Here is a 26,337-nt window from a genome sequence, read left to right on the forward strand (position 1 = left end):
TGAGCTCCAAATTTCCATTGCTAAGCAAGACAGTTATTAAGTGAGTTTTGCCCCATTTTACAACCTTCCTTGCCACAGTCGTTAAGTGAATCACTGCAGTTGTCAGTAATAGCAATAGCATTTAGACTTACATACTGCTTCACAGTGCTTTACAGCCCTCTCTAAGCGGTTTACAGAATTGCCTATTGCCCCCAACAATCTGGGTCCTTGTTTTACTGATGTCGGAAGGATGGAAGGCAGAGTCAAACTTGAGCCAGTCAGGATCAAATAGCTGACAGTTGGCAGAATTGGCCTGTAATACAGCATTCTAACCACTGTACCATCACAGCTCAGTAACATGGTTATTAAATTAATCTGGCTTTCCCATTGACTTTGCTTGTCAGAAGGTTGCAAAAGATGATCAGATGACTCTGGAACACTGCAATTGTCATAAATACCCACCAAGCATGCAAATTTTGATTACTTGACCATGGGAAATGCTGCAATGGGCATAAATGTGAAAAGCAGTTGTAAATCTCTTCTTCCAGTGCCATGGGAACTTCAAATGGTCACTAAACGAGTGGTTGTAAGTCAAGGACTACCTGTATAGCAGGAATGGACATCCTGGGACCGTCTATAGCTTTTGGGTCTTAACTCTCATTAGACCAGATCAATAAGGTTATTGGCAAAGGATTTGAAGTGTTATCTATAATATCTATAGAAATAAAGCTTGCCACATAACAATAGCACTTATATACCACTTTACAGTGCTTTCCAACTCACTCTAAGCGGTTTACAGAGTGAGCATATTGCCTCCAACAATTTGACTCCTCATTTTACCGACCTCGGAAGGATGGAAGGCTGAGTTAACTTTGAATCAGTGAGAACTGCTGGCAGCCAGCAGTCAGCAGAAGTAGCCTGCAGTAGCCTCTGTCTTCAGAGGAAAACATCCAGGGGTGAGATTCAGCCGATTTGGACCAATCTGGGCAAATGGATGCTAATTTGATACCTGGTTCGCCGAACAGGTAGTTGTAAGGATTGGCTGGCCCTCCCATCACTCCCCTCCTTTCCCAGAAGTCTCCACGCGACCCATTTTGGATGCCAAGTAAGTGTAAGGCCTACACAAAGGCTTGGGGGGGGGGGCGAAAAGTGGGCCTCCTGGAAGTTCCGGAAGTCCATTTCCAGCCTCCGGAGCCCAGGAGAGGAAGTTTTTGCCTTTCTGGTGGTTTGAGGAAAGCTTCCAGAGCCTGGGGAGGGAGAAAATGTCCCCTTCCCCATCATGGCGTAGGAGGCAGAGTAGGCCATGCCCACCATTGCCATGCCCACTCAGCAATCGGATAGAGAACTTGTTGCTTAAATTTTTCAATTCCACCCCTGAAAACATCCTGATAAAATCTCTACCAAGAACACAGATGGAGCACATCAAAACAAAACAAAAAAAAGCTTGCTTTTGATTTGCTAGAACATGGAAAAAAGTCCTACAGTCTGGGTGGTGTGGAGTGGAGGTTTGGCAGCTGTCAGAAAGGGACATTTACGGTCAGTGGCCTTCGGACCCCACACATTGCTATAATTAAATTGGAAAAAAAAGAAAGCTGGAGCCAAAGGGGTAGAGATTGGGGTTGGTCATAGTAAGAGTACAAACGGTGAGGAGGAATGAATTGTAAAAAGTAAGGAAAGCCACAGAGTCTGGAAGAACCATCCCCCTTGTTGGGAGAAGTAAAAAAGGAGTCATATTAGCTGCATTTGCAAACATATGACTTACTATTCGCCCTATTTAAGCCTCCCGGGGTGTTGTGCAAAGCAGTGTGCTTGATTAATGGGTCAGTGTCTTATGCAAACTCAGAAAAGTGAGCTAATGGGGTAAACTGGGGTTAGAGCAGTCATCTGTAAATGTTGGCAAATGCAACATTAGAGAATAAAATAAAGTGAAAATAAATTTAACATTCTAGTCCGTTCTGACAATCTGATGGTAAAAAAGACAGAGACATGTAGGTCCATTAAAAAAAAGAAACAGTTGATGGTTTGGAAGAATGGGGACGAGGATGATATAACCATCAAGGACATTTAACTGGAATGTGTGAAGTGAAGACATGGTTGAGTTGAGGATTCCTGAATTTTTGCTTCCTTACAAAGAAATGGGGAACCATGATAGTTAAGAACAACAGGGAAGAAAAGATTTACAGGGATCTTTTCTATGCTCTCCCTTCCTTTCAAAGGTCCTCCATTCAATTTGCTGCTTTGATTAAAAGAAAGGAAAAAAAAACGGAATAATACAATACAATACAATAGTAGAGTTGGAAGGGACCTTGGAGGTCTTCTAGTCCAACCCCCTGCCTAGGCAGGAAACCCTATACCGTTTCAGACAAATAGCTATCCAACATCTTCTTAAAGACTTCCAGTGTTGGGGCATTCACAACTTCTGGAGGCAAGCTGTTCCACTGATTAATTGTTCTCACTGTCAGGAAATTTCTCCTCAGTTCTAAGTTGCTTCTCTCCTTGATTAGTTTCCACCCATTGCTTCTTGTTCTACCCTCAGGTGCTTTGGAGAATAGTTTGACTCCCTCTTCTTTGTGGCAACCTCTGAGATATTGGAATAATGCTATCATGTCTCCCCTAGTCCTTCTTTCTCTTAAGCTAAACATACCCAGTTCCTGCAACCGTTCTTCATATGTTTTAGTCTCCAGTCCCCTAATCATCTTTGTTGCTCTTCTCTGCACTCTTTCTAGCATAGCATAGCATCTAAAAAGCATAGCAAACTACTCAGATTGATTTGCAGTAGGAAAGGGTTATCTGCTCCCAGGTAAGCAATAAGGAACTGCTAGTGATAGAAGAGAATATTTGTAGCTCAGGGTTGAACTGTGTGATCCTTGATGCTTTCTGAGCTTGGTTGTTTTCTTGCAGATGTTTCATTATCCAACTAATGCCCTGATGATACTACCTAGTCACGCAATGAAACGTCTGCAAGAAAACAACAAAGCTCAGAGAGCACCAAGGATCCCAACAAACTACTCATTTGCTCCTTCTCTCTCTGCTTGTCTTTCCTTCAATTGGGAGAGAGGGGAATCGGGATTATCCGTTAACTAGCAGAGCTGTATAAGCCTCTAACAAAAATGCTTCGGTTCCACTTGCTTTCCTCTTCTCTTTTTCCTTTCCTGTCATCTGTTTTTAGACTGTAAGCTTGTTGGTTGTCTTTAGTTGAAGAGTACAATACAATACAATACAATAGTAGAGTTGGAAGGGACCTTGGAGGTCTTCTAGTCCAACCCCCTGCCTAGGCAGGAAACCCTATACCGTTTCAGACAGATGGCTATCCAACATCTTCTTAAAGACTTCCAGTGTTGGGGCATTCACAACTTCTGGAGGCAAGCTGTTCCACTGATTAATTGTTCTCACTGTCAGGAAGTTTCTCCTCAGTTCTAAGTTGCTTCTCTCCTTGATTAGTTTCCCCCATTACTTCTTGTTCTACCTTCAGGTGCCTTGGAGAATAGTTTGACTCCCTCTTCAAGGTCAAAATGGTTTGAATTAATGCATCAACGAAGGCCACAATTGTGCTTTCTTTATGGACAGGATGATCAACCAGTACTGTGCAGGGAGCCCACATTTTCCCCACTTTTGAGTTTGCAGATCCAGTTCCTGGAATCCACAAGGATGAGGCAGCCAACATTCACTGACAAATCACCAGATGCTAACAGAATAATTTCCTGCCAACATCAGCTGGGGAGACAAAGAAATGAAGTATGTTAAGATTTTGGATCAGCTTGGGGTATCTAGGAACTCTTGTTCTTGTTTTACTTCTTGGGGGTGGATTTATGTGAATTCCGTTGTATGTGTAAACTGTGTATATACGTACAATGGCAATAAAGTAAAGTAAAGAAGTAACTTTGCCGATTTGAAGAACATCATAATGTTATGACTCCTGTGGTTCTATCACCCAAAATATTCATTATAATAAGTGCCCTCTTTCAATGCAAATATTTGGCTTCAAAATCACCCTGTTTCAACAGGTTGTTTTTAAACGCATTGAAGTTATGGGGGGTTCATAAACAGGGCTGGTGGGCAGCAGATAGGAGAAGACAAATGAGAACAGGAGTATTTCCACATCTGTGGGGGAATTATTTCATCTTAATGGAGGTAGCCCTTAGATGAGAGAGGGAGGGAGGAGATGAGAGAGAGAGAGAGAGAGAGAGAGAGAGAGAGAGAGAGAGAGAGAGAGAGAGAGAGAGAGAGAGAGAGAGAGATAGATTACAGGTGTAAGACAGGTTCTGGATTTGGAATAGCATTTTGGGGGAGGAGGGGCTGAGTTGGCCTAATGGAGCAGAAGTGCAGTTTGGCAAGGGGACAACTCAGAGGGGGGCTTGTGTACCGTTGCGAGAAGCACTTAAACCATTCATTCTCAGAAGAATAGAATTAAGAAAGGGTTAGTGAGACAGATGGAAAATGCAATGCTTTCTCTTATTTTTTTCCAGGGACTCTGAATAATGCCTACTAATTAAAACATTAGTAAGGAGAGAGTGTAGGCATGGGTGTGCCCATATGTGTGTTGTATGTGCAAAAATATATATGGAGAGGGTGAGATGGTGAGCAAATCCCTTCATCATCACCACTGTTTCTCCCCCATCTACTTTCAAATGTCACCACTCTCCTGGCTGAAAATGCCGGCAATTAAATTCTTGTGCTCCAGAGAACAGAAGGCAAGTTTCTCAGGCAAGACCACCAGTCAGTTTGGTTGGCTGATGTCCCTTTGATGTCAGAAAGTAGCCTGATGGGAAAAAACCATGCCAGTTTCCCTACGTGCAGTGGCAAGAAACACAACTGCATTTTCATTTCTCTTACAGACATTGCCTTTACATTAGGGGTGCAAAGTGTCAGGAATTTCATGGGGCCAACAGGATTTCACTTTTGGTATCCAGAATAACAGAGTTGGGAGGGACCTTGGAGGCCTTTTAGGCAAACCCCCTGCTTAGGCAGGAAACCCTATACCATTTCAGACAAGTGGTTGTTCAATCTCTTCTTAAAAACCCCCAGTGTTGGAATATCCACAATTTCTGGAGGCAAGTTGTTCCACTGATTACCATAATTGTTCTGGCAGAAAATTTCTCCTTAGCTCTATGTTGCTTCTCTCCTTGATTAGTTTCCATCCTTTGTTTCTTGTCCTGCCTCCAGATCTTCTCCAGGATGGATGGGACCAACTGTAGTTTCCTCCTCCCCCTCCCCCTTCCCTCCCCCCTCCCCTCTCCTTTCCTGCATTTTCCCTTTCATTTTTGCAGGCCTCTGTATCATTTCCTTGAATTGCCTCCTAAATGAGATTCTGATCCTGTTAACTTTGGGATCATGCCTTAAGCATTCTGTGCAAAAACTGAAGAGGTCTTTGAGCTGGCCCGAAGTTATTCACACTTGGATTTATGGAGGAGCTCTGTTAGATGATGATTAGATCCCCAGTTGTTACAAAATCCAGTAGTAGCTTTACTTCATTTTTGGGTCCTTCTGAGTGGGGTGCTGGATTTCTGCCCACCCATCACCCCCACATCCTATTAGGCAGCATTAGTGGTAACAATCTGTGCCTATAAATAAATAAAATGTGATACCTTGCAATTATACAATTGCCCCAACAGGCTAGCTCAAGTTTTGCAGAAGTTCACTAGAGAAGTTCACCCTATCTTTGTATATCCAGAGAATCTGAGGCACAGTCTGTGCAGGAGAATATAATTCTTCTATGTTTGCATAATGGCTAAACATAAGGTAAAGGTTCCCCATGCACATATGTGCTAGTCGTTCCCGACTCTAAGGGGTTGTTCTTATCTCTGTTTCAAAGTCGGAAGACGTCTCCGTGGTCATGTGGCATGCATTTCTAAACACCAAAGGTGCACGGAACGCTGTTAGCTTCCCACCAAATGTGGTCCCTATTTTTCTACTTGCATTTTTACATGCTTTCGAACTGCTAGGTTGGCAGACGCTGGGACAAGTAATGGGAGCTCACTCTATTACGTGATACTAGGGATTCGAACTGCCGAACTGCCAACCTTTCTGATTGACAAGCTCGGTGTCTTAGCCACTGAGCCACTGCCAAGACAGAAAGTTTGGGAACCACTAATGTAGCCCCAATTTTATTATCTGCCTTTGCTAAATTACTGACCCTATTTGTGTGTTTGTCATGGCGAAGCATGCTTTATTTTAAAAAGAAAAGCAAAACATCGTCCCAAAGATGCTTTTTCAAAAGGCAACTGGACTCCTTTCTCTTTGAAGACGTTTCGTTTCTCATCCAAGAAGCTTCTTCAGTTCTGATTGAAGTGACACGTCTTCAAGGAAAAACAAAGTCCAGTTGCCTTTTGAAAAAATAACTTGGGAACAACTGTGACCTGGATGTCTGAGAACCTCCATAGCAAGTAGAATGTTCCATTATAAGACTTGGTGTTCACCCATTTCAGTCTCTTAGGCTTTCCAGTAGGGAGAACAGAAACATTTTGTTTCTGTTGATGGATGGAAATGCTTGCATACAGATGGTAGCGTGCTTTATTCTGTAATATAATTTATTCTGTACAAGCTGTCTGCTCTTTTTATATACTGTAGTTCCTGAGAATGTTCTGTACCATGATACTATTCCGTCTTAATATACCTCAAAGAACACATACAGGTAGATTGCAACTTAACTATTTCTTTAGTAACCGTATAGAATTACAATGGCAATGAAAAAAGTGACTTACAGCCAGTCCTTACACTTATGATTGTTGCAGGGGCCCCACAGTCACATGATCAAAATTTGGATGCTTAGCAATCAACATGTATTTATGAGGGCTGCAATATTCCAGCGTCATGTGATCATCATATGAGACCTTCCCGGCTCGATTTTGACAAGCAAAGTCAATGGGGGAAGTCAGATTCAATTAACGGCTGCGTGATTCACTTAACTGCAGTGATTCATTTAGCAACGAATGGCCAAAAATGGTCATAACATCATGCGAAATTCACTTAATAACTGTTGCTTAGCAGTTGAAATTCTGGTCCTGCTGTGGTCCTAAGTCAAGGACTAACTGGACAGGTAATCCTCGACTTATAACTCCAAGTAAGTTATCCGGTAACCAAATTTCTGAATTGCAGTCATAAATCATAGCAATCATAAGTTAGTACCAACATGACTGGACCTGATTTTATGACAATTTTTACAATGATCATTAAGAATCACACAGTAGTAAGTCCAAATCCACTTTCCTGGATGTTTTTTTAATCAGAAACTAGCTGATAACCTGGTGTTGCCCGGGTATTTATTTATAAGGAGAAACTGTCCAGATCAAATGTAATTTCTAATGTTGGATTTTCCCCCTTACCAGAGGGAGCCTCCTTGTGGAGCACTGTGAAGCCATTACCATGGCAACTCCACTTGCTGTACAGTAAAAGCCATTTTAAAGCACAACAGGCTGTATCTTAGCAGAACACACACACCGAGGGGTGTTAGGGGTGTCTTACCCCAACAGTATTTTTTCCCAGTGAGTAAGTCATCTGTGCAACAAGTTTGGTTGAAATTGCTCCAGGCGTTCCAGAGTTATTCTGGAACACACACACACACACACACACACACACACACACACACACACAGCCATTTTTATATATATAGATCAGCAAAACACTCACAAATTGTGGTCACGTGACCACAAGTCACTGCAACCAGTTGTAAATGTGAACCCAGTTACAAGAGCCTGAAATGCAGTCATGACCACAGGAGAGTGTGTCTGTGTTTGTGTGTTTGTGTGAGAGTGATATTTTATAGTGACCTGATGTGCTTTCTGGACTGTAAAGCAGCCTTTGAGGTTGTCATAACTCTGAACAGTCAATAAATATTCAGCCATAAATTGAGGATTATCTGTACTACAGGTTGTAAATGGTTACAGGACAGCCTCTTGCAAGAATTTGTGAATGTAGTGTAAAACAGTAGAATAGCCTCCTAAACCTCAACCTAGTACTGTCTCCAGTTGTGTGAGAGTCCAGTTCCCATAATCCCTAGCTAATGAGCCATGCAGAATAGACTGAAGATCTATTGATAGGAGATCTCTCAGCAGTGGTATCCAAAGCAAATGTCGAAGCAACCCCCCCCCCCCCAAAAAAAACCCTCTATGTGGTTTTTTGAACTCTATGTGGCATCAGGAAGGGCATCCAGCCAGTAAATGCTCAGCTTCATCCAATCACCCCTACACTATCCCGAATTAAGGGATTAGAGAATCTTAAAAAGGGTGTTTGATATTATCATGGCGATGTTACAAATATGCCACTATTTTCATTTATGAAACTTGGAATATATCAGTTCATAAAGAGCTGGCCATATCAGGAGTGAACTCCCCTTGGTTTGGTTTGTTGTAGATTGCTACACAGTTTGCCAATATTGCTAGGTTAACCTTAATTGCCTCCCCTCTCAACTGATGCTCGTTGCCATTTTAACCCTGACCAACATCACCTTCCAACCCTACCTACCCACAGCCCCATCACTCACCACAGCTGCTGCTGTCTCCAGCCCCATGGAGCCCCAGCTGAGAATGAGGACCAGGAAACTCAAGACAGTCATCCTGTTAGCACAAAAAACAACAACAACAACCCCATTCAGATGAGCATGGAGATCAAGATGGGGGGGGGGGGAGTGTTATGTTCTTTCTGGTAGCATTCCATATCTCCAAAATCTTCACGGAAAGCAAACGTGGTTTCTTTTTATGTCCTGCTGTCCATGGCACAAAGACACCCTTATAATCACTTTTTTTAAAGCTGACTTAATAACAGTCTTCATCTTATCCCCAGTCTATTCCGATGGCTGCTTAAACTCATCCTTAAATGTATCAGGGTAAAGTCATGCTTTCCATCTTTTCCCAGTAGGAATCTTGCTATGGGAACGATCTAAGGTGCCCCATTCATGAAGGTGATGACGATGATGCAGTCAGGAACTGCATCTATTTAATTTTCTATTCATTGAATGCAGGTGCTGAAGCCCATTTTGGATTGGGCTTCAGAAGAGATTGGATATCTGGTTTACGCAGATAGATCTGACTCACACTTTCCAAAGCACCGTGCAGGCATCACATGGATTCACTGTATATAAAGGTAATCCTTGACTTATTTACTTACTTATTTATATTTCATATTTCTAAACCGCCCATTTCCCTCAAAGAGAGGCTCTGGGCTGGTGTACACCAGTAGTGGATTGTTAACCAGTTTACTACCAGTTCACTTGTGCTCACGCTCGTGCAACGCTTCTGCGTATGTTGAGAAGTGTTTGGGCGGGTGGGCCGAACTGGGACACACCCCATCTCTGGTATGCACTATCATATAAAATACAATATATTTTAAAACAAGTGTGCTATATTGTATTAAAAGGTAACGGTTACCCTTGCACATATGTGCTAGTCATTCCCAACTCTAGGGGGCGGTGCTCATCTCCGTTTCAAAGCCGAAGAGTCAGCACTGTCTGAAGACGTCTCCGTGGTCATGTGGCTGGCATGACTAAATGCTGAAGGCGCACGGAACTCTGTTACCTTCCCACCAAAGGTGGTCCCTATTTCTCTACTTGCATTTTTACGTGTTTTCGAACTGCTAGGTTGGCAGAAGCTGTGACAAGTAATGGGAGCTCACTCCATTACATGGCGCTAGGGATTCGAACCAACATACTGCTGACCTTTCTGATCAACAAGCTCTGTGTCTTAGCCACTGAGCCACCACGTCCCTAATATTGTATTATATTCATCTTATTACTTGCTTTGTTTTTTTAATGTATTGTAAATGGTTTTGAATTACAAATCATTCAAATATATACATATTTATTTATTTAATCAAAGTGATACCTGTTTATGGTTATTTTGCTTCAGATAAATGCACTGATATATAGTTAGAGCAGAATCATGAAAAATTTTGAAGTTTTTCTCACGTTGAAATACTTTCTGTGTTAACTAGTATTGGCTGGGGAATTCTGGGAGTTGAAGTCCACACATGTTAAAGTTGTCACGGTTGAGAGACACTGGGGTTAACCATTTATAATACTGAAATGTTCTCTAGAGGGATTAATTTAAATTACAATTTTAAATGAGTGTTTTAAATGTCATGTTTTAAATGAGTGTTATTACAATCTACAACAACACTGTGCATCTCTTTTTTTCCTCCATTTTTTTTACAATGAAGCAATAAATGAGTAATAACATGCTGCATAGGAAGCTAATAACAATCCCAGCCACCAGCCTGAATTTTCATATGAAAGAGTTTAGAGCTCATATAAATCAAACTAGTTCATGATGTAATTGAGCCCAGAATTACAATTGTAAATCATTCCATTGAACCCAATGGATGTTTATGCCAGAAACCTGAAGTAAATGCTGGTTTATAGGGGGCAGGGGGGGGAGAGTCATAAATTGCAGTCATGTGACTATGGGGCTCTAAGTGCCGACTGGTTGCTAAGTGCCTCAGAGATGCTTTTTTTTTCTGAACTGAAGAAGCTTCTTGGATGAGAAGCAAAACATCTTCAAGGAAAAACAAAGCACCTTTGGGACAACCATGAGCTGGATGATTGACAATCTTACATGGACAAGTACCCAAAATGCAATCGCATGGCTATGGGGATAGGCCTGGCTATCAGAATTTAAAATTTGGGTTGTTAATAGTCCTGGGGAGGTCTGTTGTAACTTCAAACAGTCATTGTGACCAATCAGAAGTCGAGGATTACCTCAGGATATTGGCTTTCTAAAAGTCCAGTAAATAGGTTATTAAAATGTCTTGAATTCAAAAGACCAGGAAGCTTTCTTGACGTATTACGCAAGGTCCTTCTTGCATCTTACCCTCCTCCCAGGCTATTTTGGGACATGGTCAGCTGGTCACCAAAAAACCCATAGAGCCATACTCAGAAATAGTCCTAGTGATAAGTTCTTGCCATGAAGCACTTCCATACCAATAAGTTGTCAGATGGCAATTTCAAAGATGATTAAGTTCTCTGTCTCAAGTATTTACCCACCATCATACATGCCTTCCCATCACACTTTGAGTGGTTTTCCCACTGGTTGATGACACGGGATGGGGATAGAGATGAAGCTAAGGGGATCCAAACATTGCTGCCCTTAAATTGTCCTGAAATAAAGTTTTAAGGATAAAAACACTTGAAGGGCATAAACAGATTAGCATTCCTTTGTCAGGAGAGAGAAAATTACAGGTGGCCCTTGATTTATGACCACAATTGAGCCCAAAACTTTTGTTGTTAAGTGAGTTTTGCCTCATTTTATGACCTTTTAAATCTCACCAGGCTTATTGACTCAGTGCGTAAAATGAGGACCCAGATTATTAGCGGCGATAGGCTGACTCTGTAAACTGCTTAGAGAGGGCTGTAAAGCACTGTGAAGCAGTAGTCTAAGTGCTATTACTATTGCTTTTTTGCCAGAGTGATTTAAGTGAATCGCTGGAATTGTTATGTTAGTAAGACAGTTGTAAAGTAGATTTGGCTTCCCCATTGTCCCTGCTTATCAGAAGTTGCAAAAGGGGATCATATGACCTCAGGGCACTGCAACTGCTATACATCAGATGCCAAGCATCACAATTTTGATCACATGACCATGGGAATCATACAAATGTCATAAGTTGAAAGACAGTCTTTTTTCAGTAACTATTGTCATTTCAAATGGTCACTAAACGAACTGGTGTAAGTTGAGGGCTAACTGTATGGTGGTACATTTTCTGCCAACTCAGGGACTAAAGGAATGTACATTAACACAGCCAGGAGGAAGAGCCTCGTAATTGTGGGAAGGTCACACCACAATAAAGACTTAGTCTGAATCGGTTGCCTTTTGAACCGAAAGGGAGAATTCTGGATCCAAGGAGAGCTTTTACACAATAGGCTGTGAATTTCATAATACGATTTCTGTGACTGATCTGATGAATGAGGCCTTCCAGTCAAGTGGTGCCTGACTAAGACGACACAAAGGAATGTTAACAATCGCAATGATTGTAGATGATGCTCAGCATAGCAACAAGCCTGCAGGAGTGGGTTCAAGTACCGAAGGTGCAGGGAGACATCAGTATTGCCAAAATGTGACTTATGACCATTTTTCACACTTATGGACGTTGCAACATCCCTATGGTCATGTGATTTACATTCGGATGCTGAACAACTGGTTCGCATTTATGATGGTTGCAGTGACCCAGGGGTCATGTGATCCCCTTTTGCAACCTTCTGACAAGGAAAGTCAATGGAGAAGCCAGATTCAATTGTTGGAAGAAATGTCCTTCTGGGTTCAGCTCCAAGTGGGGAAAAAGACACTGGAAACATGGAGGCTGCTTGGAAAGATGGTTTAATGGTCGACAGGACCACATGGCTTGAGATCCTGAATAGAAAAGGGGGGGGGGTCACATGCTTCCAGATGTTGGGTGAAGAAGAAAAGAGAAAGAAGGGGCTGGCTGAGAGTTCCTGGGTTTTTTATACTCTCTGTCTGTTCGGCCCCACCTCTCTGTCTCTAGTTCCTGTATAAGAAATGTATTCTGATTGGTTGTCAGACTCCCAGGGGCGGTGTGTGTGTGTGTGTGTGTGTGTGTGTGTGTATCTTAGCTAACTTTGTAGGTTGTGTGCCTTTTGAGTCCCAAGGTTGGTTGAGTTCCCAGATGCCATGTGGTGAGTATCTGTAGAAGGCCAATCCTACTTTTGTTATGTAGACTAGCTCGAACTTTTTAATGGCCCATTGACAAAGGTGGGGGCTATTAAGAGTGAATCTAAAAACACGTTTCTCCATTTCTTATCCAGGGAAATATAATATTCTGCCTTTTCAATATTTCCCAAGATATTTCATTTTTCTAGGAGAGGGGTGGGTGTTAACTTCCTACACACTTACCAACCGAGTTATTAACTTCACAACTGCAGTGATTCACTTAACAAATGTAGCAAGAAAAGTCGTAAAATGAGGCAAAACCCACTAAACAAATTTCTCACTTTGCAACATAAATTTTGGGCTCAGCTATGGTAGGCAAGCCGAAGACTACCTGTATTCCGACCCTTTCCCCATTTAAATCCACTCATGAGGCAAATTTGCCTCAACAACCTACTTTTCCTCCTGTTCCGTCTCTCTGATGTTCCATTTGCCTTATCCCCAATCCGTACCTCAGCAGCCATCCTGCTCTTGTCATAAAGTCACATTGTTGTTTGAGGCAGTTTTAAACTGGGGACAATCAAGCGCTCCACCAACTATTTTGTTAACGGTGTGGATAAGTGACTGATAGGAAACGGAATCAACCTGATTTTGATTGGGGAATCAGGCTGATGTGGGCATACCCATTTCCCCCCTGGTTCCTAGATGCTGCCTGCTAGGGTCATGCTAGTTTCGCAGCATGAGAGACCAGCTCTCTCAAAATGTACTCTTGCTTATCTACCCGGCCTCTGAGTTCCAGTTCAGGTAAATTAGCAGCTATTTGGATCTAGGTGGCTGTTGACAGTGGATGTTGTTTTTAAGCATCTCACAGTTGGAGAGCGCTCTTTGGGTGTTAAATAAGACTGGGAGCTGTCTGGGTGCTTGAAAACAAGCTTGGTTAGCAGCTGTTGAGGGGACAAGCGAGATTCTTCTGCTTTGCCACACACCCTCCCTGTTCAAGTGGGTCTGTTTTCAATGCATTCATCAAAATATGCAGAACCATGAGTGAGTTTTCACAGACAGCTAAACCACCATTCTAGCCATCTGTCAAGAACTCACCGCCTTCCTAAGTCCCAAACCTCATTTTAATGAAAGTGATTGGAAAAGAGGTTTTTTTTTCCCCACTGGTTGTCTGAAAGGTGCTTTTTCAAAAGGCAAACTGGACGTTGTTTTTCCTTGAAGATTTCGCTTCTCATCCAAGAAGCTTCTGACTGAATGGTGGAAGAGGGATTTATATTCCTTGCAGTCATCTGGTCATTAGCACTCTTTCTGACAGTCATTCGGACCACTTGAAGGGTTAGCTATACCCTCAGGGCCACCTGAATAGTTCAAATGGGTGTGGAGCCTTCTTGGAACTACTGAAAGTTTCCACACCCATTTGAGCTATTCAGGTGATCCCGAGGGCACAGATAAACCTTCAAGTGGACTTAAAGACTCTCAGAAAGAGTACTAACTTCCAGATGACTCCAAGGTATATAAATCCTTCCACCCTCCACCATTCAGTCAGAACTGAAGAAGTTTCTTGGATGAGAAGTGAAGTGTCTTCAAGGAAAAACAACGTCCAGTTTGCCTTTTGAAAAATCACCTTTGGGATAACTATGACCTGGACGACTGAGAATCTCCATAGATGTTTTTTCACTGGTGATGATATTGTGGGATGGGAGGAAAACAAATTCTGGGGGATCCATCAACCCTACAACACAGTGGCTTTATAAGCAGGTACGATGGGCTGTGAGATCAGCAAGTTTTATACTGTATGGGTTTGTGCTGACTCATAAATAAAACTTTAACTCAGCAGTAGAGAATAGCCCTCTAGCTAAATCCATTTCCTCACCAGTGATTTATAACATTCTTCTACTGTCATTGTGCTGAGATAACAGTAATGAGGGCAGGCTTTATAACGGGTTGGGTTACATACTACAAGCTGCTGCAAATCACCAGGAAGGAATGGCTGTTGTGTACTTTTTTTTTAAAAAAATGGCCTTGATATAGAATGTAATGAGGAAGAAAAAATTAAGGAAGAGGAAACAGAAGATAATGACTTTATATCTGTAGGATGTCAGATTGAGGAAGCCAGCTATAAACCAAAGTTGGAGATTACATACTCCTGAACCAAGCTTTTTTGGTCTCAGTAGCACAGCATACTAACCCTCGATTAGCTAAACTGAATTAACTTAATAACACTGAAACCTAATTGGCTCAAAAAGGTTTGCATAATACACGGAGCAAACACATCTGGTGCAATAATGGTTTCCTCTTATCTTTGCTACCGGTTTGGAACTGGGAGCCCTGGCGTGCATTTGTGCACTTGCTTTGTTCGCGCACAGAACCTTCTGCGTATGTGCAGAGCATTCAAGATGATGTCTGGGCGGGTGGGCAGAGCCTCCCGCCGCCACTATGGGTTCGCCCAAACCGGGACGAACTGGGAGAATATCACCTCTGATCTGGTGCAAACCCAGCATATATGAGGTACTTTGATGTCCAAGCTCTGAGTGGTAAGAAAATCTGAAGAATCATTGGAATTGGGTGGCATATAAATCCAACAAATCATTTTATGGTGGATTGTATGGTCAGACAGATGTCTAGACTGGATCTAGCAGCTTTAGTTAGTTTCCCAAGCACCTGGGATAATTAGATCTTCTTGGAAAGTTAAAGGCATTTTTGCAGGCGGTAAGTTGTTCCAAGTAAAGCTGCCTTTTGCAATTGACTGGTGGTGATTTTGTCAATGCCAAAAGTGCTCAAATGGTAAACCAGATACTTTGAGTTTGCACAAAAGGCACCTTTCATTATTGGTAAACAACTTTTCTTCCAGTGTTCCTGCAGCTGCTGGCCCAGGTTGCTCAGCCAGGACTTGTCTACTAAGTCCTATAGCCCATTTGTTACCAGATGTCCAGGAACTCCATAACTAGCGCAGTCCTATTATTATTAAATCTGCTATCTTATGAGAGGATCTTTCTGCCTCCATTTATACCCTGCGGTATAGCTGTGAATAAATTGAATATTGCAAAGTTATTTCTCCCCAGTTTGTAGAAAATTAAATGTATCAGTGTGATGCTTTAGGACTGGTTATTCATCATCTCTGGATATCTTTATAATACCTCATTACCTGTAGTTATATTTGATAGCAAGCATTTCCTCTATCTGCCAAAAATCCCAAGGCATTGGTTATCTTTAAAATAATTTGATTTATTCTTTTGCAGCCCTAATTGGGATGGATGATAGAAGATCAGCCTAAATCTTCCTTGAACTAGGACAGCCCTGATAAGTTTGCTCTTGCTTTGTGTCCCCGATTTTTCTGCCCAAATATGCCCACCAGGTGGTGCACTCACATGATTACCAGCCACTTGATCTGCTTTGCCAGTCCTAGCAAGGTGAGGAGACAGATGATAAGGTCCAAGAGCAGCAGTAAGATGTAGGCCAACCACCTGAGGGAGTTAGAGAGCAACAAAGTAAGTAAAACTGAATAAGTGTTCTATGTCAGAAAATTTCTCCTTATTTCTAGACCGGATCTCTCTTTGATTACTTTCCATCCATTGCTTCTTCTCCTGACTTTAAGGAGAAATAGGTTGGAGAATAGGTTGTGGCAGCTGCTTAGATATTGGAAGACTGCTATAAGAGTCCATCTTCTTCCATCTATTTTGCCCTATTGTGGCATCTTTCAAGCCCAAATAGTTGTTGCCTCATTTTCAACCAATGTGCCATGTGCTTCAACTCTCATTTCTTCTAGTCATCTCCACTTGGGTCAACTCAACCCACCTATGCATCCTTGAATTATATTTTCCTCTGTGCTGTTCTATTTTCCTAGCTTCAGACTGAGATCAAACAATTATCATCTGCAGCAAAAAAAATAAGATGGGATCCTTCCTCTTCATGGACCAAAATTGACTGGACTAATGTCGAATTTTTATACAAACATGGAGATGAGGCAGGAGTCTCCACTGAAAGAATCAGGATGCTTTATGGACACAAATGTATAGATAGCCATTATTGTCGTGTTTTTATTTATTTATTTCTTAGATTTTTAGACCGCCCCTCTCCCAAAAAGGGACTCGTTGTTTTTTTTTACTGTGGGCACACTGGAACGTATTAAAAATGAAATTCTCTTGCCTGCTTTCAAAAGTGTACACATACTGGTACATAGCGCACATATACACATACTATCTACATACATACATCATGGTGAAATTCAATTTTTTTTACTACCGGTTCTGTGGGTGTGGTTTGGTGGCGTAGCAAGAGAAGGATATTGCAAAATCTTCATTCCCACTCCACTCTAGGGCCAGCCAGAGGTGATATTTGCCAGTTCTCCAAACTACTCAAAGTTTCTGCTACCGGTTCTCCAGAACCTGTCAGAACCTGCTGGATTTCACCCCTGACATACATACATACTATACATACATACACATATAGAATACATTAGAATAAAGGAGTTGGAAGGGACCTTAGAGGTCTTCTAGTCCAACCCCCTGCTTAGGCAGGAAACCCTACACCACTTCAGACAAATAATTATCTAATCTCTTCTTAAAAACTTCCAGTGTTGGAGCATTCACAACTTCTGGAGGCAAGTTGTTGCCACTGATTAATTGTTCTAACTGTCAGGAAATTTCTCCTTAGTTTTAAGTTGTTTTTCTCCTTGATTTTACCCATTGTTTCTTGTCCTACCCTCCAAGCTTTGGAGAATAGCTTGACTCCCTCTTCTTTGTGAATATTGGAACACTGTTATCATGTCACCCCAAGTCCCTCTGTTGATGCAGCCTAGAACTGTGTTGGCTTTTTTGGCAGCTGTTGTGCGCACACACACACACACACATCACTGTCATTTTGAATACAGGGCTGAAAGAGGAAGCTTGAGAGTTCACAAAGTTGATACTATATATGGAACAAAACTGTGACCGAATTTGGATGTTCTGCTTTGGATACCAAGAAGTCCCCTCCCAGAAGGTATCTAGGAAAACAAGTCGTGAAGAGGATGTGTCCCAGAAAATCCTATGGATGCTGCTTAAGCATCGCTTAAGTCTTATGTCCTGGATAGATGGAAATGAATTGCCAATAATCTTCTCTGCCACCCTCACCACTCTCAGCACCTCCTTCCTGTCCCAAGCAGTAATGCTCCCAAACCAGACAGTAATGCGATGTGACAGGATGCTCTCGATCATCCCTCTATAGAAAGTGGTAAGGACAGGGGAAGGAAGATGTACTTTTCTCATGCAATGCAGAAAATACAGGTGCTGCTGGGCTCACTTCACCAGTGTATCGCTGTTGAGCGACCAAGCCAGCCTACTCATTAGCTGCACACCCAGAAACTTGATGCTGCTAACCACCCTCCACCGGTGAATCATTAATCATCAGATGTATGTAGCTGTGCCTCCCTTTTCTGAAATCGACAATGATCTCTTTAGTTTTTCCAAAGTTCAAAACAAGGCTGTTTTTTTTTACACCAGTTCACCAAACCCTGAACCTTCTGTATGTGTGTATATATACCTGTATATACAGCATGCAGCCCTGATTTCCAGCACCCAGTCTTTGCTTTCAACTACCCACTGAAGCAGCTCCCTGTCTCAGCCACCTAGTGAGGCCAGTCTAGTTTCTGCAATATTTATTTCCTTAAGTTGGTTCCTATACTATTAAATCATAGCCTCTCCACAGCCTTGAATCTTACCGGTAGTCTTCCAAATAGCCAACTTGTTCTGCTAGGATGCTGGCTCCTCCACGGGCATCTTTCCAGAAGGGGATGCCATCCAAGGTCTGTGCTACTGCCTCAGCCTGGCGGCGTGTGTTCCGAACCACAGCCACCAGTTCAGTCCTCTGGGACAGCGTCTCCTCAAGCTGTGTCAGTTCTCCCCGTACTGTGGCTGAAAGAAGCGCCACAGTTTCAGAGACCTATATGGGTTTAAGAAGAGGAACATGCTGAGGTACACCAAGATGAAGAGATTCATGTATATTATATGGTGTGGTGAGACATTCATGGTCTTGGCAGTGAACTGTAGATGTTCATGTACATCAGGGGTGTCAAACTCAAGGCCCGTAGGGTGCTTAGATCTGGCCCACAGGGCCATCCTGGAAACAGCAAAGGACCATCCTGCGGTGCCTCTGAAAATGGAGCTCCGTTTTTGCTGGCAGAGTGCTTGGGTCACCACAGGTGCCCTTGACAAGAGTGATGTCAAGATGGCCACACCCACCCTGACCATATCCACTCCAGCCCTGATGCGGCCCTCAATGAAATTGAGTTTGACACCCCTGAACTACATGAAAAAGTACATGAACAAGTTCATGGTAGAGTATCTTATTTGCCAAATGTTCCTGCTTAACCAGATAGCTCACAGCCAAGCTGTTTCACAAGAATATGCAATTTTTCCCCAGCCAGCCAACTTAAAAGCAGGGCAACCACTGAGAGCTTCTGATGAACCACCATGATGAATTGATGCCCCCTAGAACAGAGGGACACGTTGTGGCACTTAAATTGCACTTAAATGTAGGATTTGGCCTGCCAAAATCTCTCTGGAGAAAGGAGAGATTGCAAGATTACCCCTATATATTCTAAACAGTTGTTTTGTGGGTGAGAACTGCTGGCTTGCTGTTCACTAGAGGTCACTGGATTCCATTGTGCTTAGAACTGGTAATATTGCCTATACAGACTCTGTTTGACTGAGACACAGCTTTTAATCATTTTGTATTTAATTTTTTGGTTGTTTTTTAAAGAGCAAGAACCGTCAGACTGGCAAGTTTGAGTGAAATGACCAGGTGAATTTTCTTTAATTCTTTGAGAAAGAAAATTAACTACAAGTTTAAATATTTGTAACAAAAAAAGTTTTTTGGGGGGGAATATACAACACCAGAATGACTGTGAATATACAATGCCAGGCTTTAGAAAATTTTAAACAGATTTAAGAGCTCAAATGAATTTGACTTAAGACTTTGAAATGAATTGAAAGAATCCTTTCTCGTGGGAAAATGTCTATGTTCATACTTCAAAATAACTGATGAGACATAGTTACTGGACACTGGAGGGCACCAAATGCTACTTTAAAAGAGTTTTTTTTTAAAAAAAATGAATGGGTGCAGGATGTTTTCAAGTTATTTGCGTTAATGGAAGAATTAGAAGTTGCTACTGAATAAGAACAAGCCCCCTTGAATAAAAGTGAAATTGACTTGCAGGTGGATTCAGAACAGATAACAAGGAAGAGATGAAATAATGTGTTTACAAATGAAACTCGATGATAATTTAATGATTAAAAAAAAGGTGCAAATATTAAATCAGAAGAGAGGTGTGGATTTTTTTTTTTTTTACATTGGATTTACAAATGGGATTTGCTGACATTGCCACATTAGAATTGCAAAAGGGATTTGACAAAGACACCAAGAATTTTAGGAGAATAAATGCAAGGAGTATGAGAAAGATTGTGTTAAAAACTTCCTTTGAGGAATATAAAGATCATTGGGAGAAAGAATATAGAAGTTGTTTATTTGATCAATGTTAAAATAATGGGATGCTATTTCTGGTTAAAATTTATTTTACCTGAACTTTGAACTTTCCACACAAGGAGTATCCTTCCGAATCCTTCCGCCTTCAAAGATCAAGTAGGTGGAACATCCATGATAGTGTCCTTGCTACCCTGGCATTAGAATCCTCTGACTCTATCTTTCTTTGGATTCTTGCCCTTCTGGCTTACAGGAGGTCTGTTTTGTTTTGTGGAGTAGAGGGTTAAGATTTTATTGCTGCATTCTCTAGGCTATTCAGAATTTCACTCTATCAGCTGCTCTTGCTTTATGAATTTTTTTTATCAGATTTGATTGCTGTATGCTTTTTGTTCTTAAGTACTTTGGGAGGTAGCACAAAGGTTATAAATATTTTAAAATAAACAACCAAGAAAATTGCAAATAGATTTCCAACAACATATCATTATTTACCTTCCCTGCAGTAGATGACTGCAAGAGAATGTACTGTGCCTATCACACTCTGTGGCCATACAGGGAACCATGAAATGCAACTGGTTTAGTAGTCTTTGATGGGGAGCAACTGTGCCACATAATGTGCTCCAGAATCCTTTGCAACATGCAAAGTACTGTAGTGGGTTTCCTCAGCAAATGAGTAAATATAAAAAAATACATTTGCTTTCGGTGGAAAGCGTATAGGAAAATAAAATACAAGCTTAAACTGTCCATCCAGTAATCCGTGCATCGCTGATGATTCACAGGTTATGCAATTGCTTTTGGATTTTACTTGAGTCCATAAAAGAGAATATTTGTAGCTCAGAATTGAACCGTGGGGTTCCTTGGTGTTCTCTTGCTTTCTTGCAGATACCAAGAACACTCCCACCAACACTGACATGGAAGTCACTGGTTTATGAAATGACAGCCAGACTACTAGCACTTGATGAAGTTGCCTAGTTTGGTAATGAAACATCTGCAAGGAAACAACCAAGCTTTGAGAGCACAAAGAACCTTATTTGATAAATGAAGGTGAATATATGTGTCCCAGGATAATGTTGCAATGTTGTAGGATCCAATCTGGGTCGGACACTGGGACCAGAGGTTTAGTCTTCTGAGCTTTTGGACCCGCCCATCTTCAGAGAACAAATAAAAAAAATTTTTTTTTGGGGGGGGAAGACTTCACTTATCACTAGGACATATCTTCAGTAGGACTTACAGGTAGAACATGCCTTCTGTCCTGTACATAGAAGATAACTATGTCATATACTGCTTTTGTGTATAGGGTGCTTGGTGCTTTCTGAGTTGTTTTCTTACAGATATTTCAACACCAAACTAGGTAGTATCATTAGTGCTAGAAGGGAATGTGGTTTGCTCTCTTTTTACTTGGTGGTTTCTTGATTAGACTATGATTTGCTGTTAGCTTGTTCTCTGAGTTGGTAGTTCCTTGATTGGAGTATTGCTTATGTCTTGATTGTTGGTCTATTGCTAATCTTGATGTTAATTCTGCTCATTTAGGCACTGAGCAGCTATTACATAAAAAGAGATCAACTCCCGCTCCCTTCTAGCTGACGATGATGACGTTACCTGGTGTGGTAATGAAATATCTGCAAGAAAACCACCAAGCTCAAAGAGCACCAAGGACCCCACCCCCACAAGCTCAATCTTGAGCTACAAATATTTTCTTCTATCAGTATACGTCTTTTGCTCTATTCACCCGCACACCAATACTTGTAAAATAATAAATAACCTTTTAGTAGCCATAAGGCATCACATCGGCTGTCCTTGCTACATTAAGAGCCAACAGATCCACACTCAATATTTGTATCCCTGAAAGAAACCTGAGTCGGGAGTCACAAATCTCATCCAGGGTTGTTGACAACTAATTTCAACCTTTGATTCATTTCTGGGAGTGAATATAAATGTGTTTCCAAGTTTCATTTCAGGACAAGGGGTTACGTAAAACATTCAGGGGTGGTTTCCTGTATCTCTTGCCCCCCTCCCCATTTGTTCACTTACCAGACTGTCAATGGAGCTTAGCGTGTGGTTAGCATTGAGCAACGAATATGTGACCTGGTATACTCCATCATTGGTCTCGCTGTTTCCATAGAAACCGATGCCGATCCCAGCGCTGTGACAGGTTGGGATAAGAAAAAGAAAAAGAAATATATGAACATAAGGATTTAGAAACCTTGTAGCCCTGTTCCTTAAAGATGGGTATGTGCTTTTCTAAAAATGTTCACATCCTGGATTTTTTTTCCTGGCATCACTGTCTCTTTATGCTATGTGAAATAATACTTAGACAAAGTAGACAATATACATGCTGTACTATTTCAAGCACTACCGTACAGGGAGTCCTCAACTTACGACCATAATTGAGCTCACAATTCATGTTATGTAAGTGAGAAATTTGTTAAGTGAGTTTTGCCCCATTTTATGACTTTTCTTGCCAGATTTGTCAAATGAACCACTGCAGTTGTTAAAGTGAATCTGGTTTCCCCACTGACTTTGCTTATCAGAAAGCCACAAAAAGGGATCACATGACCCTGGAACACCGTAGCTGCCATAAATATGAGTCAGTCACCAAGGCTACTATTAGATGCTTGCTCTAACTACAGTAGTTTCCACCAAGGAGCTCTGTTCCAGCAGGAACAGAGGTTTAATCCTATTGGTTGAAGGGTCTGACAGCTCCCTATAAAAGGGCTGCTGTCAGACTCAACCTTCACTGGATTGTTCTCACTTGTTGTACTTAATAAAGAGCTGTTGTTACCATTAAGCCTGTGTGTGCCTATCCATTACCCAATCTAACACTGGCGACAAAGGTAGGATTGGAAGGCAACTAGGCGAACTGAAAGAATGTAGCAATCCAGCAAGTACATCCAGCCCAGAGCTCAGCACAGCTTCGAGCAGCCATTTTTGAGCGGCAAACTCAAAACGCCCTCTGAACACAAAATGGCCATGCACGCCCCACCGATTTCGTGTGACCCAGTCACCGAGCACTGGGACTCGTACAAGCTATGTTTTGACTGTTTCCTCGAGGCAAATGACCTCATGGGCCTTTCTGAAGGCCGCAAGAAGAACATGGTCCTTGGATACTGTGGCCGGGAAGTGTTTGAGACAGTGAAAGACCTCTCTGAGCCGACACTGCTACAATCAGTCGCCTGGTCCATGCTTCAGCAGACGCTGAGGACCTACTATATGCCCAAGCTATCCAAGCACGTTCGCTGGCATGAATTTAACATCAGAAACCTGAAGGAGGGCGAGTCAATTAATGAGTACGTTGCGGCGCTCCGCAACGCCGTAACGTACTGTGAATTCCGAGACCTGGAAGAGCTGATTCTGGATCGCATAATTTGCGGCGTATGGGACATTAACCTACAGAGGAGGTTAATCGCTAAATCTAACCTCACTCTGCAGATCGCCTTGGACGAAGCCAGGGCGTCCGAATCAGCTGTCAAATCTACTGAGACTCTGCAGTGCCAAAGTGCTCTACAAGATGTACGAAAGAGTACACACGTACATCGCGAGACTGCAGAGCCCGAGAGCTCAGAAGGCAAAGAAGATGACAGCTGCCGCATGCGCAGTAGATGTACCCAGTTCAAACTGCATCTCCCGCCTTGCGCTAGCTGCGGAGAAGACCATGCCAGATCGGCTTGCCTTTTCCGCGACACAACCTGCCAGCGCAGCAAGCGAAAGGGGAACATTGCCAAGGTGTGCCGGAGTGAATTCCCTGCCACTGCCGGGCAGCCTAGAAATGCACCAAACCACCAACAGAGGCCCAACCAAGGGGCCTGGCAGAAGCCACCACAGCGCTCAGAGGTGACAGTAGAGTCACCTATCACACATCAATCGGCCAAGTCCGCACCAAGCAGCCAAGTCCTCATCGAGGGCTCTCCATGTGAGATAGAGATCGACACCAGGTCATCGCTGACCATCATACCGTGGTCTACCCTAAAGCAGGCTATCCCTAGCCTAAAGAAGCAACATCTTCACACACCCGACATCCACCTACACAATTACCAGGTAAACTGGGTCCCCATCATGGGCCAAGGCACCTTCCAGGTGAAGTTCAAGCAGTTTAGTGGGAAACTCCCAGTGACAGTGGTCAGCGACAGCCCCGCAAGAGACACTGAGGGCCTCCCCCAGATTTCAGCCAGTGCCCCTAGTAGCAGCCGGGGCAGGATGCCAATGCTGCTGGCAGATTGGTGAGCCCCGTGGTCCAGTGGGAAAGGCAGCCAAGGCCCTCTGGGAGGTGGTTTTATTTCCCGGGCTGTCCCACCTTCGTCGCCAGTGTTAGATTGGGTAATGGATAGGCACACACAGGCTTAACGGTAACAACAGCTCTTTATTAAATATAACTAGTAAGAACAATCCAGCAGCTCTTTTATAGGGAGCTGTCAGACCCTTCGACCAATAGAATTAAACCTCTGTTCCCGCCGGAACAGAGGACCTTGGTGGAAACCACTGTAGTTAGAGCAAGTATTGTGCGCTTCCCTCGAGAAGGAAGGAAGCGGTATAAGGCCTAAGGTGGGGAAGCCCAGGAAACGAAACCACCTCCCAGAGGGCCTTGGCTGCCTTTTCCACTGGACCACGGGCTCACCAATCCGCCGGCAGCGTTGGTGTCCTGCCCCGGTTGCTACTAGGGGCACTGGCCAAAACCTGGGGGAGGCCCTTGCTGTCTCTTGCGGGGCTGTTGCTGCCACTGTCATGACTCTTCTCCACAGGCTTTGAGAAAAACGTGAGGAGGCTGCTCTGGCGGGACATGGCGGTGGCTGGGAAAAAAGAAAGGAAAAACTAGCAGCCAAAGCTGGGAAGATGATGCAAGCAGTTCTGCGCCTCCTCCCTCCTCCTCTTCCTCCGTCGTGCTGGCTGAGCAATGCACGAGATCTGGCTTCCCGCACCCTCAGTTCTGAGGGGACCCTCCCAGCGCAATTCCGGCCTAAGAAGGAGCCCGCCTTCTGCCCTACTTAGAAGCATCGCGCCGCGGCTGCATGCCGAGTGAGCGGGAAATGATCCCATTGAAGGCTTCTCGCCAAAAGAGCCTTGTCTAGCTATGCTAGAATTGAAGGACTCTTTTAGTAACGGAGAGCCGTGAAAAACGAGCCTTTCCAGATTAGGAATAATTAGCTTAATCGGGAGTGCCCTTCTCTTCATATGTCTTCTCATTGGATTGATCTACACAGCTCTCATAGTCTGCCTTCTCGCCTGCATGGGCCAGAATGGCGACCGTTGTAGGGCATTTCGCCCAATAGAAGCAAAACAGCGCAGTGGCAAAATGAATTCCAGGCCCCTATTTTTACCGCCGGAAGGAAACAGTATAGGGGTTCTGTTCTGAAGCAGCGAGATAGGCAAAAGTTACATGGCAAAAGATTTTAGCATCATTGGAACCCAACTCCAGGGCTGTGGAAAATATTGCCATTGTTCTTCATCCAAGGAGCTGTTGGAGTAAGGCATGACATAAAGTGAATCAGGATATAAAAGTAAGACATGACAGAAAGAAGGAATGAAAACTTGCTTTTGAGACGTGTACAAGAACAGGAAATGTTAAAAGCCAAACTGCAAATCCAGCTACAGTTCACACATATGAGTCAAGAGGATAGCTAGGCAGAAAAAGTTACTGGAAAACTTAGGCAAGATATTTAGTAATAGGAACTATGAATCCATCAACGCTGTTTTCTGCTGCTTTTTAAAGATATATAAGAAGTGTCTTTTCTATAAGTTGGTGTTCAGATGTTTAGATGTCTGCTTTGGTTATCTTGCTCTGAACCTTTGCGCAAATAAAATACTCCTTTTGATTCCGAAAAAAAGAGGGGAGGGATGTTAGATACTTGCTCTAACTACAGTGGTTTCCACCAAGGTCCTCTGTTCCGGCGGGAACAGAGGTTTAATCCTATTGGTCAAAGGGTCTGACAGCTCCCTATAAAAGGGCTGCTGGATTGTTCTCACTTGTTGTACTTAATAAAGAGCTGTTGTTACCGTTAAGCCTGTGTGTGCCTATCCATTACCCAATCTAACAGATACGAATGTAAATCACGTGACCATGGGAATGCTGCAACAGTCAAAAGTGTGAAAATGGTCATAAGTCACTCTTTTCAGTGCTGTTATCATCGCAAACAGTCACTAAACAAACTGTTGCAAGTTGAGGACTACCTGTATCTCAGTGGTGGATTCCGGATCCCATTCCAACCGGTACAGTTGGAACGGGCCCGGCGCTGCCCACATGAATGACGGAGCGTTGTTCAGGCGCTGTACGTGCCATGCCCGTGCATGGAAGTGCCAAAAGCTTTAAAACATGGTAAGAAAC

At 42.8% G+C, this 26,337-nt stretch overlaps 1 protein-coding gene across 2 annotated transcripts in view; it reads right to left on the reverse strand.

Annotated features, from left to right (window-relative positions):
• Positions 1 to 26,337, reverse strand: part of TTYH1 (tweety family member 1) — a 103,710-nt gene that overhangs the window by 15,403 nt on the left and 61,970 nt on the right. For both annotated transcript variants that reach the window (XM_081932298.1, XM_081932297.1), the window contains exons 3-6: positions 22,053 to 22,164; positions 18,265 to 18,485; positions 15,935 to 16,030; positions 8,459 to 8,531 (exon numbers count right to left, since the gene is read on the reverse strand). In XM_081932298.1, the coding sequence (XP_081788424.1) occupies positions 8,459 to 8,531; positions 15,935 to 16,030; positions 18,265 to 18,485; positions 22,053 to 22,164 (502 nt within the window). The remainder of the gene's footprint in view (positions 1 to 8,458; positions 8,532 to 15,934; positions 16,031 to 18,264; positions 18,486 to 22,052; positions 22,165 to 26,337) is intronic.

This window comes from Natrix helvetica (genome assembly GCF_964273705.1).
Source record: "Natrix helvetica genome assembly, chromosome: Z".
Lineage (NCBI taxonomy): Eukaryota > Metazoa > Chordata > Lepidosauria > Squamata > Natricidae > Natrix > Natrix helvetica.